Below are 18,845 nucleotides of genomic sequence, written 5' to 3'. Positions count from 1 at the left end.
GACTCGGGGTGCCTTCCTGCCTCATGGAGGCGCTCTACCATTTCTCCAATATTTAAGGCGGGGGACAGGGCTTTACCAAAAAACTACTGCCTGATAGCACTCTTGGATATTGAGGCAAAATACTTCGCTGGGCTCTTACTGACCCAGCTGCGCGAATGGGCAACAAACCGCAACTTAATCCCATCTAGCCAAACGGGATTCTGCAGAGACATGGGAACAACAACAAATCTGCTGGCAATTTCGCTACTTATCGACAAGGCAAGGGTGACCAAACAGTCTCTTCACCTTTGCTTTGTGGACTTCAAGGCGGCTTTTGACAATGTCAACCGGGGCAACCTTTGGAGAAAACTGGCCTCTTGGGGGATCCCAGCGCCTCTACTAAACCTTCTGATCGAATTGCACACCAACACGTGGGTTCAGGTAAAGCTCGGGAATGGCACTCACCTCTCCAAAACGCATTCCGACTACAAAAGGTCTAAAGCAAGGGTGCGTTTTAGCGCCCACCCTTTTTAATCTGTTTACAGCCGACCTGCCACCTGCTCTAGAGGCTTGCAATGCGCACGCACCGTGCTTGGGGGGCAAAGCCCTACCCAGCATATCCTATGCAGGCGACGTGGTCCTGGTCAGGCACACGAAAGTAGGTCTCCAGAATCTTATCAATACGCTGCACGGATACGCCGAAGCAAACCTACTAGAAGTAAACATCGATAATACCAAAGTTTTGTCTAAATCTGGGAATAAAAAGTCGCTCACATGGCTCATTGGAACGAAGGTTGTCGCAAATTGCTTGGAATACAAATATCTGGGAATCTTAGTCGACAAAGGTGGTCGCTATTCAAATCAACTAGAGGCCATCAAGAGGAAAGGTATGCTGATAGCTATGACACTTACAGCTAAAGTCAAACTTGAATGGTCCTTCTCTTCTGCCAATGCTCCGCTGGGCCCAAGTCAAGATAGAGTCATCTATTACGTATGGCAGTGAGGCTCTAAGAGGTACAGACGCAAAAATGCTGGACATAATCATTGCAAAGGCCTACAGACTGCTCTTTAACCTGCCAACCTACACCTCACAAGCCCAGATCCGGTTACAATTTGGACTGACCTGCCAAATGCTTGCAAGAAGAGGGGCATATTTAAAGTGTTGGCATAAAATAAAGAATTCACCAGAAAACAAATTGAACCCCTAGCTCTGGCAAGACTTGAGCAGCTTTTCCAAATCGTCGGCGAAAGCATATTTAGAGGAGTACCTGGCTGTCACAGTTCTGAAAGAATTATGGGAAACCCCACTATCGCACGCACAATTCAAGCGTGTAGTAAACAAGAGCATGAAAAGACATTCGCATGTGGAAGATAAAGCCACCTTTTCCCACAGGCGTCACGCCTGGATGACACTGTGCACATACAAATCACCGGGGCTACAAGCTTACTTCTGTCTGGGGTACGGCAGGAAAACTAAAGAAGCTTTTTTAAAACATAGGCTTGGAATCCTACCAGCCATACCACATCTACAACCATGGCTGAGAAGGAACTGTGGGTCAAAATGTAGGCTGTGCGGTGCAGGTAACGAAAACTTAGAACATCTGCTATGCACCTGCTTGGGGCTGAAAGAGGAAAGAGCAGCCCTGCTAAAATCCGGTTTTACTGAACAAAGAATTTGCACATGCAGACAAGCAGTTCTCGCTTGTTTTGACCCAGGTCTTCCACAACTAAATGGGAAGTTGGTGAAATTCCTGAAACTAGTGGATCTGAAACTAACAAGCTATGAATTCGCCCCTGATCAGACCTCTGGAACTATGGTCAAGACAAGATGCAATGAACAACGCTGACCTCCCATATGACATTGATTTTTATCATTACAACTTTTATAACTAAAGTTTACTGTTTTTAACTTTTTCTTTTTAACTTTTATCCGAGGACATGTGTTTCAATGTATTTTTGTATTGGTTTTAATTAACCTAAAACAATAAAGTTTACTTATTACTTGCTAGTGCCAAAATTCGAATTTAATGGCATTATAATGTGGTTCCTTTAGATAGCTTCAAATAGCTTTTAAGGGTGAGCATTGAAGACCTCTTGTATATTCTTTAGTATATACTTCTATATTACTATATACTTATATGTGTATGTACTTGGTGGGCTCTGGAGATCATCCCTAGGACTTGTCAGCTTCCGCTTAGGGACTTTTTTTCTGTTCAACTGCCTCTATTTAACTGTCTTAATAAAAAAGGACCAGTAGAGGTCAGTAAAATACCAGAATTGCTTTTTGCTGAGGGACTTTCTTTTTTAAAATTTTTCTGGCAACTGCCTCTATTTAACTTTCTTGAGAGAAAACGACCAGCAGAGGTCAGTAAAATACCAGAATCACTTTAGCATTCTCTAGATTCCAGTCCATAGAAATTGTCTTCCACGAGCACCCGTAGACAATAATATTTTTTTCAAACCTTGTATTATCAGTGATATGACCACCAAAGGCCCTGATTTTGTATTAAAAACAGAGCTTTGGACTATACCATTTCCCGCTGAAAGGCAATATTTCTCTCGATGTGTTCCCATACCTGGTGTGTCATGCCGTTTGGTGCTTACTTTCCACCATGTTAAAGAACAGTAGATGTTTCAGCACCCAGATTAATGTGCTGCATAGCTAAATACATATAAGGTCCCTAAGGTGAGACCTATTGCATTGCAAATGCTTGTTAACTCTATATTTGGGGGTGATAAGGCACAGTGTATTCATACATATGTAGAATAGGAAAAGTATGTGAAGGGGACTGACAATTAACTTTAACTTTGGGATTAAATGGGTGTTTTAGGTATGGAATCTGACATAAGATCATCAGACAGGTGAAGATGGAAAGAAGGAAACTCCCACCATTATTGTGCTGATTTACATTCCTTTTAACTATCCAAAAGGTTGAAACTTGACTTCTGCTTCCTTCATCAGGATGTGCGCCTTTCGTGACAAAGTTATTTACTCTCCTGTGTCCCCTCACATTGTGGTATCTTTTACACTCTGAAGCATGGAAAAAGGTTTTGTTGTCAGTAGGGCAATGTGTGATGCTTTGTTTCCTATTCATTCCAAAGCAGAGATTTAGGCTTTAGGAGTTTGCTCCATTTGTAGCCTTTCCATATAAGATGGCACCCAATACAGATGCATTGTCTCGCCTGAAAATAAATATCCATGGCATCCAACTGGACAATCAAGACCCCTTTAACAAGTTTAAAATGCTGCAGCATTGCTTTTCTATATAAAGTATTAACTTGTTCTATAAAGGACTTGCTACTGCCATTTTTACAATTTAGAAGTGCTGTAAATAACCATTGCAACTATTACCCATTAAGAAGGTTCTCAATCTTTTAATCTACCAATTTTGGATCAATGAAGGATTAATTAGCTCAATTGTGGTTCAAACTAACAACCCACAAACTTAATTACGATATCTGCAATGACCATTTTATACACCGCCATGGGACTACGTCACATAACTAACTTTGCTGGTCCTACTTCATTGGTGCCTGTCTTAAAGACGATCCTTTTTAAGATATGGTGCATTCTTTATGAGGCCCTTGAAAGGAAAGTTGAGCTTTTATCAATTGTAAAGGATCCCCACTGTGCACTATTGCAACACTCTGGTCAGCTAATGCAACACATCCGATTACAGCCTATTCTTAGGAAGAAGGTATAGGACGAGGATAATTCTCAGGGCAACCAAAGATTTTCTGGATTTCCCTTTTTGTTTGACACTTACTTCACAGATTCACTCCTAGATGATTAGATTACAAATGTAACTTGCTGTAAAGTACGTGTTTTAGAGTAGTTATGACCTGATCATATGACTCTTATACTGCTTAACTGGAGCAATGCAGATGTCAGAAAATATCAACATTTTAGTTAAAAAAAAAAAGACTAACTAGGGAAAAGTATCTTGTTTACGATTGACTCTGCTAACCTGATGTGTACTCAACTGCCTAAACCTATGTACTGGTGTGCTAACCTATCCTCAGTTAAGCCACTGGCTATTTTAACAAGTCTGTTGATCGACAGTATAATAACAAGTAGGTACATAGCATATTGGTGCACTGATTTTACATTAGGAGTAATAAGCATCTCATCTTCCCATATGTCCCTTAGCACTCAATCTCATTCAACCTATCAATCAATATTCGTGAAGGACCCGGATGGTCCTGGTTGTGGCCCCAACAGCATAAAAGAAGCGAAACTATTACATATGTGGCCTTTGTAAGCATACCATGACCCCCAGATTTTTGTACCTTATCGGGGGCAACTCCATCCCGCATACATCACCTTCTCAGCCAACATACACCAGTCCCTAACGCGCTTTCATTCCCCCAATCGGGATGTCTGCTCACCACCCCCCAAGTTCTCGCAATGTTACGTTTTGCAACCATTACACCTAATGTCCAGCATATTTGCATCATGCAACTTAAGTCTGTTTCACTCCAGATATTAAGGGGTCATCAGTTTGCTGAGGCGGTCATTGAACATCCGGTCACTTCACATATACACTCCATCAACTCTGCCCAGAAACTTTGAATTATAGGGCATCCCACATTGTGTGATAGAACGTGCCTGGTTGCCCACACTCACACTGACAACTCTCCATCATCACTCTACCCATTTTAAACAGTATAGTTTGGGTGTAGTATGATCGTTGTAATATTTTTAATTGTACCAATCGGAACCCCGTCCATATAGGCCACCTCCTACAGGGATGCCAGGTCCTCCTCCCAGTCATCATCCCCAGCTCCCAAAGATCTTGGGGCCACTGCTCCCTCAAGTGTTGTGGAGTGTCAGGAGTATTGTTGAGTAACTTTTTAAATGTAAGGAATGAAGGCAATCCTTAAAAAGTATTGAGCACTCAATTATAAGGTGTAATCACCTTTTGAATACCTATGTTTCTATCCGCTCATATCAAAAAGGGACACAAAGGTTTCCTAGATGAAATCCACAAGATCTCAATCTTTTTCTAAGGTCTATTTTGAGAACAGCATGATATTGTATTGTAATTGCATTCATATATCGTACTTACTATTCCTGGTGAGGCTTTGAAATCCTTTACCACGGATAGTGCTATACTCCAGTACTCAAGGTTAGTGGCTGCTCTAGTGTTGATAATTACATTTAATAAAGCTTTATCAGAGTAGACCTGCAAGCTCACTGCCTGCTTAGGCAGCATCTGCCCTCAGGTTAACATAAAAAGAGCTTCAAACAACAAAAATGACAAGAAAAAAGTATTCTGGAGTAAAGCTGAGCTTAGAGTGTGACACACCCAGAATTCATAAACTGCTCTTCGATCAACTAACAAAGAGACATCTAACTGAAAGCAATGTCCTCTGCTAGTCAAGATAAACATGGAAAACCCGGTCACAAAAATAGAGAAGAAAAGGTTTTTTTTTAAAGTGATGTCAGACACTGCAGGGGATGGCGTCCGTTGCATATATAATTTGGGGCGGAGAGAGACCCCCCCCCCCCTCCACAATTCCTCTACTATTTTTTTTTATACATGAATTAATTTCATTTTTATTGGGGAATCCCCCAAACTTCCCTTTATTATTTACCCTTACTACCATATGCCCCTACTCACCCCTATCCCCTTAAAATTAAATTAACTACCCAATGCCCCTACCCAAAGCTAGCCGCTAAATATATCCTTATCCCCAATACTCTTACCCGCTCCTAATACCTAAAAACATCCTTACCACCCCATAACCCTACCCACCCCTAAACTCTAAAAAAATACCCTTACCACCTTTATAGCCCTGCCTACCCCAAACTTTAAAAAATACTTTATTACCCAAGCCCTTGCCTTCTCATAAACTTTAAAATACCCCAAGCACCCTATACTCCATTCCACCCCATAATCTTAACACCACCTTTAAAAGCCAATGCATTACCCATCCCTAAAGCCTAAAATACCCTTACAACCCCATGCCCCTACCCACTCTAAACCCTAAAAATACCCTTTCCACGCTATACCCTTACTCACCCCTAAACCCTAAAGATATTTTTACCACCCCATGCCCTACCCCCAATCATCTACAAATACCCCTATCACCCTGTACCCTTACCCACCCCAAACCTTAAAAACACCCTTACAGCCCAATACCAGTTTAGATTGGGTTGCAATCACAAAGCCACCTACATTTCCAGGTGAAAACGGCTCCATTTACATCTTCCAAAGATTACCCAGCAGGCACGACTGCTGCAGTGTTATTGAACAATTGGAAGCCTCAATTTACTGCAGGTACGCAGTAGTAAACCTCACGCAAGGGGCAGAGAGTGGGCAGATCAAGAGGTGGTGTGCATTGCCAGCTGATGAAAGCTCATGTGGGCTTTGAAAAACTCTTCTCAGGACCCTTTGCAAATATGGATATGTTCGAGGTTTCGTGCCAACAAAAGACTTGAGTAAATCCCTTTTTAGGGTATATAGGAGAACGCTAAAACGTCGTGAGGGTGTAGTGGAAAGGGTTTTTTGAAACAGGAAAGCAGGGATTCCATGTTGTGGAAAACTAATATGAGAAACAAAAATTACATTTTCGGAGTGGGCAGGTTTTTTCCCAATGTAGAGTTGCACTATGGATAGTAGAACTCCAATTTGGGATAATAGAAACTCGGGAGAATATACATGACATTCTCAGCAGAGTTCCTGGAAATCTTAGAATGGTGCAGCCTGCTACTGAGAATGTATGTGAATTCACAAACATAGGAAATCTGCATCTGTGCAAAGCATTATGTGAGGAGGTGTATATTTACAACCTATTATTGTTAATGGGCACCAGTTTTTGTAATTTGTTTCTAAAATAGATATGCGGAAAATCTGTCCAGGCATGGCCCTTCGGGATCAGTGCTGGACACACCTGGGCTAGTATATACCTAATCGTGTGTGTGTCTGTAGCCCATGTTAACTGTTTAACTAACTGTTGCACTCTGACTGGGATAGACTGAAAAACAATTTTTAATAATGCATGTGTTACTGTGAAAATGCACTTTCAGTGGCTCAGTACTAGTCAAAAGCCAGACTGATGATTCATGGAGCTACATCCTCTTTAATGACCAATGGGGATCTATCACAAGTTCATATCATTGGAGGTTCACCTTTCATCCTTGTTAAGTTGGTAAACTGAATACTACTAAGTATAGTAACATTCATTTAGCATTTCAAAGCGGCAGATCAGTGGTATGAGTATTATACAAAACTCGTTATTACTGTGGATGTCACTTGCTGATCAATCAAAGGTCGAGTACCCCAAAAAATTAGAGTCTCATTACAAGGTACTCAGGGTATCTCTGCACTGTCTCCCCCTTAAATGATATGAGGGGAAGTCAGAGGGTGCCAGGCCTGTGATCACTGCACTACCTCCTCATTAAGGTATATTAGGAGTGGCAATCAGAGGGTGCTATTAGAAAAGAGTGATATGTGGAAATTGGTAATTCCACACCATAACCCCAATAATCCCCCCTCGTTTCTCCCTAGTATTTCTCCTGGATATTTCAGCAGCCGCCAAACTCCCCGGCTGGAATGTACCGAATCGTCAGTGTTACAGCAGACCTCTTAAATCCAGTAGGGCAGGTAAACCCTGTTACCAGCCCCACTGGATGTAGAGGGGCAATGGTTATGAGGCCTATTACTAAGTAAGTTCGCCATCAGTAACTATTTAAAATCCATGTGTCCTCATAATCATTCTTGCCAACATTAGAAGAAATTGAACTTCATTCTGTCGAGCAAAAAGGTAAATGTAAAAGTGCAGAAGAAGTTGAAAGAGAGCAAGCATGACTAAAAGTATAATATACACAGCACGAATGAACATACCTTTTCACTGTAAATATGGACAATATCTTTGGCATCAGGATTTTCCTCCCACAGCGGGGCACCTTCTGGGTCTTTCAGAAATGCCACAATCGACTAAAAGAAGGAGGAGACAAAAAAGGATGTGTTATAAAACAGAGGAAGTTATTATACCTTGGTATTTAGCAACTAAAGAGGCATGATATTGTGCTCAATTTAGAGAACTCCTTGTCAAAACATTATACCTCTATTATGTTTTGTTGTTTGGAGTGTTGGCAATTACATTGCGATACTTTTTTCACCTGTGTGTTTTTCACTCCCTCCCTTACTCTTTTTAATTAGTTTCAATCTTCTTCGTCGTCTCTCAACCAGCCCAACCACCTAAAAAGTATTGCTTGTTGTCTATCATTTAGAGGTCTTGAGGCTGCATAGAAAGCACAGAGCAACTACTAACCAGCTATCAATATTAAACAAAAAAGCTTTTTCCACAAAGCATAATTTTCAGGAACTTTGTAAGTAAAGCATTAATGGGAATATATGCAGGTAAGCAGTAGTAAACCCCACGTAAGGGGTGGAGAGTGGACAGATCAAGTCAATGGTCCAGTAGAAGGCTGGGAGCCGAAACGCGTAGACCGTCCTCTACCGTTCGTGATTTCACTATGGTTAAATAAAGCACTTTGGGCTAATTACCGGTTATTGTGCTGTGGTCCTTCGCCTTAGTTCCTGAAGCGGGAAGGAGGTTTGGAGGAAAGCTGAATATATGAATTACCTACTGGCGATAGCCAGTAGGTATATATAGTTAGGATTTTTTTCCTATGGGATTTTTGAAAATTCTATGTCGAATAACATTGGCGTTTGAGGACAGAATTGACTGAAATTTTCAGGGAAATGGAACATTTTGTTTCTGAGCAGCCCCTGAAAATTTGGGGGGGTTTCGTCAAGGGGGGGCCGAGAAAAAAGGGGGGTCCCAAAACATGTTTTTCCCATGCAATTTTCCATAGGGCGGTTGGCCTCACTTTTAGCCTGAACGGCTGAATGGATTTACACCAAACTTGGCAAAATTGTAGGGACTGGTAGCCCGATGTGCCTTTGCTATGTCTCAAGATATAGGCTCCAGTGGTTTTTACGAAAATTAACTTTGAAAAATATATATTGGGCTACATTGGGCTATATATATGTTGGAGCCCAAATGTAGCCCAATGTAGCCCAATGTAGCCCAATGTAGCCCAAAGATGGCCACCAGAGACAAAAAAAACAAATGTAGCCCAAATATCAGCCAGATGTAGCCCAACTATAGCCCAATGACAGAATGTCCCAGAGTGTTCTAAACAACAACTAGAGTGCTAACAGTCCTACTTATTACAAAGGTATGGCACACCTGAAGCCATCTTGATTGGAATAAAGTGGTAACTCTTAAAACATTTAATTTAAAAAGGAACAAAATGTGGGGGTTCATTTTGCCATAGAAAGTATGATTAGCGAATATATGACGAAATCCCGCATACCATCAGTCCGCAAAAAAAATCCCGCATGTACTATTAGGCCGCGAATTAAAATAACGAAAACTTTTAGAACGAATATGCCTTTAGCATACACTAAACAACTAAACTACCCTAAACCCTAAAACACTACCCCCAGCATGACCCTACACTACACAAACAGTACAACACTACCCTAAACCCTAAAACACTACCCCCAGCATGACCCTACACTACACAAACACTACAACACTACCCTAAACCCTAAAACACTACCCCCAGCATGACCCTACACTACGCAAACACTACAACACTACCCAAAACCCTAAAACACTACACCCCAGCATGACCCTACACTACGCAAACACTACAACACTACCCTAAACCCTAAAACACTACCCGCAGCATGACCCTACACTACACAAACACTACAACACAACCATAAACCCTAAAACAGTACCCCCAGCATGACCCTACACTACGCAAACACTACAACACAACCCTGATCCCTAAAACACTACCCCCAGCATGACCCTACACTACGCAAACACTACAACACTACCCTAAACCCTAAAACACTACCCCCAGCATGACCCTACACTACGCAAACACTACAACACTACCCAAAACCCTAAAACACTACACCCCAGCATGACCCTACACTACGCAAACACTACAACACTACCCAAAACCCTAAAACACTACCCCCAGCATGACCCTACACTACACAAACACTACAATACTACCCAAAACCCTAAAACACTACACCCCAGCATGACCCTACACTACGCAAACACTACAACACTACCCTAAACCCTAAAACACTACCCCCAGCATGACCCTACACTACGCAAACACTACAACACTACCCTAAACCCTAAAACACTACCCCCAGCATGACCCTACACTACGCAAACACTACAACACTACCCTAAACGCTAAAACACTACCCCCAGCATGACCCTACACTACGCAAACACTACAACACTACCCTAAACCCTAAAACACTACCCCCAGCATGACCCTACACTACGCAAACACTACAACACTACCCTAAACCCTAAAACACTACCCCCAGCATGACCCTACACTACGCAAACACTACAACACTACCCAAAACCCTAAAACACTACCCCCAGCATGACCCTACACTACGCAAACACTACAACACTACCCAAAACCCTAAAACACTACCCCCCAGCATGACCCTACACTACGCAAACACTACAACACTACCCAAAACCCTAAAACACTACCCCCAGCATGACCCTACACTACGCAAACACTACAACACTACCCAAAACCCTAAAACACTACCCCCAGCATGACCCTACACTACGCAAACACTACAACACTACCCAAAACCCTAAAACACTACACCCCAGCATGACCCTACACTACGCAAACACTACAACACTACCCAAAACCCTAAAACACTACACCCCAGCATGACCCTACACTACGCAAACACTACAACACTACCCAAAACCCTAAAACACTACCCCCAGCATGACCCTACACTACGCAAACACTACAACACTACCCAAAACCCTAAAACACTACCCCCAGCATGACCCTACACTACGCAAACTACCCTAAACCCTAAAATACTACACCCCAGCATGACCCTACACTACGCAAACACTACAACACTACCCAAAACCCTAAAACACTACCCCCAGCATGACCCTACACTACGCAAACACTACAACACTATCCTAAACCCTAAAACACTACGCCCAGCATGACCCTACACTACGCAAACACTACAACACTACCCTAAACCCTAAAACACTAGCCCCAGCATGACCCTACACTACGCAAACACTACAACACAACCCTAAACCCTAAAACACTACCCCCAGCATGACCCTACACTACGCAAACACTACAACACAACCCTAAACCCTAAAACACTACCCCCAGCATGACCCTACACTAAACAACCACCACAACTCTACACTACACTAACACAACACTACACTACACAACCCTACACTACACTACACAATCACTAACCCACGAAAAAATTAACACAAACCCACTTACCTCTCTCGTCATCGTGGTTTTCACAACGCAAATGCATTTACCATACATGCCTTTAAAACGTAATTCTTTGTAAAGGCATGCGCGATAAATGCACATGCGTTTTGAAAAAATGCGGGATAATGGTATGCGAGGTCAATGACCTTGCGGGATAATGGTATGCGGACTGAAAGTCTGCGGGATAAAAAATGCGGGAAAATGGCTGCAAACCATGATTAGCAGCAGACTTCCCTGGTGAGCACTAGCTTTACTACAGTGATCTAATGAGCAACTAGAGTGCTAACATTCAGAATTTATGGCAAATGTGTGACACATCTGAATGCCTTCTTGATAGAACCAAAGTAAACAAGCATTGAAAATGCAATAGATCTCGCCCTCGTTTAAGTTAAAGCCATTCTGTTTGTAATGAGGTGGCTTTTTAGCTTTGCTTTTATTAGTGTTTTTAAAACTTTCATGTAAATAACATGCATATGTATGCATATATGTATATGTATGCATGCATTTATATTTATATAGATATGCAGATTATATATGTTTATATATGTATATTACCTACTGGCGATAGCCAGTGGGTATATATAGTTAGGATTTTTTCTCTATGGGATTTCTGAAAATTCTATGTCTAATAACTTTGGCGTTTGTGGACGGAATTGGCTGAAATTTTCAGGAAAATGGCACATTTTGTTTCTGAGCAGCCCCTAAAAATTTGGGGGGGTTTCGTCAAGGGGGGGCCGAGAAAAAAGGGGGGTCCCAAAACGCGTTTTTCCCATTCATTTTTCCATAGGGCGGTTGGACTCACTTTTAGCTCGAACGGCTGAATAGATTTACATGAAACTTGGCAAAATTGTAGATATGGTTTGCCCGACGTGCCTTTGCTATGTCTCAATATATGTGCTCCAGTGGATTTTGAGAAATTAACGTTTAAAAAAATATATATATCTGTGACAGCGCTCCGGTTAGCGCCCCGGTTCGCGTACCTGACGCGTAACGGAACTTCGCGAAGCGAAGCTGATTGGCTCTCCGGTGTCTGTCAACATTCTAAACAGTCCGGAGCGGCCGCCATCTTGTCTCTTGGTACGATCGAGAGACAAGATGTGGTGAAAAACGAAGGGGGAAATGAAGGAAAGGGGGCAAGGTAGACCACTCCTGACCCCCTAGGATTGATGAGGGGGATATTAAAGTCCCCCGCGATTTTTCGCGGTAGAGGCGCTTCCCGGTACGCGAACCGGGCAGCTAACCGGCAGCGTAACGGGAGTCCGCCATCTTGTGTTTTTGGAGCGTCCGGTTCGCGTACCGGGTAGCGTCCCGGTAAGCGTAACAAGGGGAAAACCAAGAGAAACAGTAAAAAAAAAATTAAGGGAATAGATTTCCAGCAAACTTGGCAAAATTGTAGGGATTGTTTGTTTGATGTGCCTTTGCAAGGCCTCAAGATATGTGCACGTGTGGATTTTGTCTAATTAAGGTTAAAAAAAATATATATATCTGTAAGCGTGCTCCGGCACGCTTACGTTACGGGTTTTGTTTGCGCTGCAGAGCCGATACGTCACGGTTATGCGACGCGTCATGAGGCGTCTCACGTGGCTACGTGATACGTCACGTAATAAAGAATATATTTGACAGCTATAGATATTAGCTTTTAAAAAACCAATGAAATTCACTGAAAAAACCATAGGTTATAGACCATATATAGTTAGGAATTTGCATTTACAAAACCTTGAAAATTCACTGAAAGAACCATAGGTTAGAGACCATATATAGTTAGCTGGACATTTTATTGACATAAAACCAATGAAATTCCATATATAGTTAGTTGCACTAACTATATATCGCGCACCCGCAATCCACTGCTGATGATGTCACATATTACATCATTCATGACATGGTCAGTGACATCACTGATGACATCACTGATGACATCTCAAATGACATCACTGATGACATCACTGATGACATCTCAAATGACATCACTGATGACATCATCTAGTGTCTGTGTGTTTTTGTAAAGTTTAAATATGTTTTACATATTGAAGAATGAGTGGATGTATGGAAGACTGAGTGTGTGTGTGGCTGGCTGGGAGGTGTGTGACTCTGTGCATATCAATGTGTACTTGTATCAGTGATTATATAAGAGAGTAAGTATGTGTTAGTATATGTGTGAAAAGTATGGTGTTCTGTGTTTAACTGTATAGATGAGGAAATCGAAGTGTGATTGATTCTTCACAGGACTGACTAGGTGTATGAGTGCATATGATAGTGTTGTAATAATGAGTGACTGTATGTATGAGTGATTGTATGGGTGAATGAGTGAATGTGTGTGTAGACGTAGGAATCAGTGAGTGCGTATGTAGTAACTGGTATTGGTGTGTCATGATGTCATCAGTGATGTCATTTGAGATGTCATCAGTGATGTCATTTGATATGTCATCAGTGATGTCATCAGTGATGTCACTGAAGTATGGTGTTCTGTGTTTAACTGTATAGATGAGGAAATGGAAGTGTGATTGATTCTTTACAGGACTGACTAGGTGTGTGAGTAACTCCATGGATGAGTGGCAGTGTGTGAGTGTCTGCATAGGTGTATGAGTGCATATGATAGTGTTGTAATAATGAGTGACTGTATGTATGAGTGATTGTATGGGTGAATGAGTGAATGTGTGTGTAGACGTAGGAATCAGTGAGTGCGTATGTAGTAACTGGTATTGGTGTGTCATGATGTCATCAGTGATGTCATTTGAGATGTCATCAGTGATGTCATCAGTGATGTCATTTGAGATGTCATCAGTGATGTCACTGACCATGTCATGAATGATGTAATATGTGACATCATCAGCAGTGGATTGCGGGTGCGCGATATATAGTTAGTGCAACTAACTATATATGGAATTTCATTGGTTTTATGTCAATAAAATGTCCAGCTAACTATATATGGTCTCTAACCTATGGTTCTTTCAGTGAATTTTCAAGGTTTTGTAAATGCAAATTCCTAACTATATATGGTCTATAACCTATGGTTTTTTCAGTGAATATATATATATATGAGTAGAGTGGTGATGAAATGTATTTAACATTCATTTATATCAAGTCCGCTTTTTATCTCTATTCACAAGAGCCCAATCATAGCACAGCACTTGCACTTTAAAAATGGCACCCTCACCATTATTTGCTGTCATGTGAGCAAGGCACCTGAGTGCCGAAACGTTATGAAGCCGACAAGCGAATAAAGAGATTTGAGCGCCGCAAATCTGGTCCGTGCATTGTGTTTCTTGCATGCTGTGGCGATCTGCAAACGCGCCGGAAAACTTTGGTTTTGAAATATTTTTAGTTGTTTGGATCTACGCGACTATACACGAGACCCTCTCTTAAATGAAAGTAACTGGTCAGCGTTTTGAAAGTGGATTCGTACCGGATTGTTATCTGGTGTTTGTACCTCTGGGAGGAGGAAGACGTTTGACCCCTGGACATTGAGTGATTTGAATCGGAAGCAGTTTGAGCCCTCGAGAGCATCGCGCCTGCAGCGAGACTGAGAGGCAGCGGGATCGAGACGAGCATCGTAGCGCCGGTAGGAGAAATCACCGAGATCCAAGGTAGAGAGCTGTGCGGTAAAGTGGCTGTGCGCTATATTTGTTGTTTATTTTTCAACAAACGTATTGTCCACAAAAATTAAATTCGCGTTACTAACATGTCGGCTGACAGCGTGAGGGCTAGGGAGGCACGAGCAACAACAATGTTCTCGGATGAGCCCCTTACGGATACAACTAGCACACGTAATGCCTCAGACCCACAAGCAGGACCAAGCACAGATACATTAATCAGCAAAATGAAACTATTGGAAAAAAAGTCCCGCCAGGAACAGGGCAAATGGTGGGAGGCTAAGTGCCTTCAAAAATATATAGAAGTGAATCGAATACCGAGGGGGTTAAGGATTCTAACATCGCCCACCTATGAAATTCCTAACCCGGATTTGATGAAGGAGTGGGCGGACATTAACTTGGAAGCTTCAAGGCGACAGGTACTAGTGTTGATAAAATATGCGGAGATAGACTGCACCAAGCTCCTGGATGAAATATCGGCACTATATGATGAATTGGAGTCCCTTGGCACAGAGGATGAAAGAACTAAGCTCCTGGCGGAAATGACTGCCCGATTGAAGAAGGAAGAGGAAAAAATAATAACAAGAAAAACATACAAATTTGCCAGAGATAGACAAGACTACGATCTGGGGCAGATTTCACCTTCTCGAGAAAATATGATGGCATACGCAAGGCGACCAGCGGGGCCACCGGCATTACCTATACAAAATCACGGGGCAGAGCTTATTTTAAACAAACGCAGCCTAACACTGAGGAATCTGGAGTGTCTCACTTCAGTTCTGGACCAGGAAGCGATACCGATTCTGAGTTGAGACAAACTAGGGCAGCCAAAGCTGGGAAAAAGCCATCCCCAGGCGAAGAGATCAGTTTTTTATGCGAGGAGCGCCTCCAATCCCTGAGACCGGGGACGCGAAAGTACTACGGAGAAAATGGAAAAACTATGTCCGCAGGAGGAGGCGCAGGGCGAGGGCAAGGACAGGAGCAGGCAAGCAATGCTCAACCGAAAAGGAGGGGCAGGGGACAATGGCACAAGAAGAAATAAGCAGCCATGCACACCAGACAATTGTCAACCTTACGTCTATGACCCTTACTACCAAAGAGGGAAACATCCTGAGGTTGGGTCTCTCATTTGCCCCGAAAACAAATTTGAACTATGCTGCCACTCGCACGGATTTTTACAAAGCCACTCGCAAACAAACTGAGGAAATTTCATGAAATGAAAGTTAAAGAAACGGAGAAGTCGACTAACGCATTACAGGTGATTCCTTCCCTGACACAGGAATTGGACATAATGAGGTCCAATGAGGGTGATGACACTGACACTGTGAATCAAAGTGGGTCAGAAGTAATATCATGTTCCCCTATGGCATCAATGACAGTGAATGCAAAATCTCTCACCCCATTTAAACCTCCGTCAACTCTCCGGCCAATTATGCCACGGGACTCCATTGACGTATTCCACGACAGTATTGTGAGTGACCTTAAAGAACTACATGGTAACATCAGTAAGGCAAAATACAAATATGACCAACAAACGAAGGACTATGAATTATTGGTCAAAAAATTCAAAGAAAACAACAATATCATCGTTCGCCCTAGCGACAAAGGCGGCAATATTGTGCTCCACACCAAGGTTGAATATGAAAAGGAGGCATTTCATCAACTGAATAACAGAGAACACTATTCGAGATTCAAAGGGGATGAAGTTAAAAACATGCAACTGGAATATCACAAATCATTATGGAAATGGAAAATGGCAAAATTATTAACTGAACAGGAATACAAATATTTGAAAACGGATTTCCCAATAATACCATCCATGTATTTCATCCCCAAAGTTCATAAAGATAAGAACAATCCCCCTGGCAGACCTATCATCTCAGCCAGGGGAAGTCTATTGGAAAGGACGTCCATATACATTGACTATTTTCTTCAATGCTATGTGAAAGGACTAGACTCCTACGTCAAGGACACAGGGGATTTTTTGTCCAAATTATCCAACATACAGGTACGAGAGGGGGATTGGCTAATTGCCCTGGGTGTTACATCTCTCTATACTAGTATTCGCCATGGAGATGGCATTGCCGCAATTCAATACTTTCTAGAGAGGAGGGATCCTGTATTCCGTGACCATAATGTAATGTTGATTTGCATGCTTAAATTCTGCCTCGAACATAATGTTTTCATGTTCAACAATTTACTATACAGACAACTGCAGGGAGTAGCTATGGGGGCCAGTTTCTCCCCCAGCTTCGCATGTTTGCACATGGGAGCTTGGGAGGAACTGGTCCTCCAAACGAATTTTCACCAGGAAATGAAAGAGCATGTCATCAGTTGGCACAGGTTTATTGATGATTTATTTGTGGTGTGGAGGGGAAGCAGGGAGGAGGCTCTGGGGTTTATTGAACTATTGAACGATTGAATGACAACAATCTTAATATACGCCTGACAGGGGAGCTAAGCCAACACCAGGTTCCATTTTTTGATACCTTAGTGTACATACAAAATAAACTAGAAACAAAGCTGTTCCGCAAACAAACAGCAGGCAACACAACACTCCATGCAAGCAGCTCACACCCCCAACACCCAATCATGAGTATACCATACGGTGAAATGCTGCGACTTCGCAGACTCTGCAGCACTGAAAAAGATCTTATGGAAGCACAGAATGCCAGTGCCAAAAGATTCCGGGAGTGTGGGTATTCTCTGAAGATTATTGACGAAGCAATTCACAAAACCAAAAATCTGAATCGCCAGGACTTGCTAGTTAAACATAGCCTACCCACAACTAGTATATTTAATGTAGAAACTAACTCGCTGACACCCAAACCCCAACCAAACCCTTTCAGAATTATCACGGGCTTCTCATCTCAGCACCGGGAGGTGAGAAGAATTATCAACAAGAGTTGGCCCATTGTACTGAAGGACAACATCATAGGGCACACATTACCCAAATTGCCCTCAATAACATACAGTAGGGCACCAAATATGAGGGACAGATTGGTGGAGACGGGCCCTGAGGTTCTAACCAATACAGCATGGTATCACACTAGAGGGGGCTTTCACAAATGCAAAACATGCAAGGCATGTACACATGGGATGAATCGCACAAGTTATCAGGATGGGTTTGGAGGCAGGGAACACAAAATTACTAAAACTTTAACATGCAAAACAGAATTTGCTGTATATATACTTGAATGTTCTTGCCCACTTCAATATGTAGGCAGCACAAAACTGCCTGTCCACAAAAGAATCCTGCAACACTTGAGAGCAGTAACATCACAGGATAATACTTATCCTGTAGCGCGTCATTTCAGGACCCACCATAATAGCAACAATAAAGATCTGAAATACTATGTGGTGGATTCCATTATTCCCAGTAGAAGAGGGGGCGACAGAGAGGCCAATCTCAGAAAGTTGGAGACAAAATACATTCTCCAACTAAATAGTGTCAGGTCCCAGATTCTTCGCAGAGGCAGAACTGATGCTGGCTCCCAATGCCCTGTCCCCAGTGACGCCGCTTCACGAGCAACGGCACCAGAGACGGGGAAAGGGGAAGTGGACAGAAAAGAGAGACACTCCAACGACAACTGGCACCCACTTGACCTTCTATATTCTATTGGTGGTCAGGACAGCTCGTGGGTTCCTAATGCACAGAGGAAAGAGAGAAAGACAATGCAGAAACTCCAACTACACTTCCAGGACATATAGTACTCAAATCCAGTTTATCCTACCAGTTGTCTTTAGAGCCTTGCCCCTCTCTGTATGTGGTTGCGAGTGGTTACCATGAAGGAGTGAACAACACTGAAAAAAGGAGGACACCCCGTTAGGAACTGAATTAGAGGAAATGCTCCTTAATCTTCAACCCAGTATTCCCTCGCCTACCTTCTTCTATGGTAACGTTGCTGCCAAATGGGAGTCTGCTC

The 18,845-nt window shown here is 42.4% G+C and overlaps 1 protein-coding gene across 1 annotated transcript in view; it reads right to left on the bottom strand.

The window, feature by feature from the left end:
- The window catches only part of PDIA5 (protein disulfide isomerase family A member 5), a 1,081,671-nt gene that overhangs the window by 583,716 nt on the left and 479,110 nt on the right, over positions 1 to 18,845 (bottom strand). The window contains exon 6 of the mRNA XM_078682031.1: positions 7,830 to 7,922. Within this exon, the coding sequence (XP_078538157.1) occupies positions 7,830 to 7,922 (93 nt within the window). The remainder of the gene's footprint in view (positions 1 to 7,829; positions 7,923 to 18,845) is intronic.

The sequence above is a fragment of the Lissotriton helveticus genome, chromosome 3_1, assembly GCF_964261635.1.
Source record: "Lissotriton helveticus chromosome 3_1, aLisHel1.1, whole genome shotgun sequence".
NCBI classification, from domain to species: Eukaryota; Metazoa; Chordata; class Amphibia; order Caudata; family Salamandridae; genus Lissotriton; species Lissotriton helveticus.
Note: the sequence above shows the minus strand (reverse complement) of the source record. Positions and strands in the feature narration are given on the sequence as shown.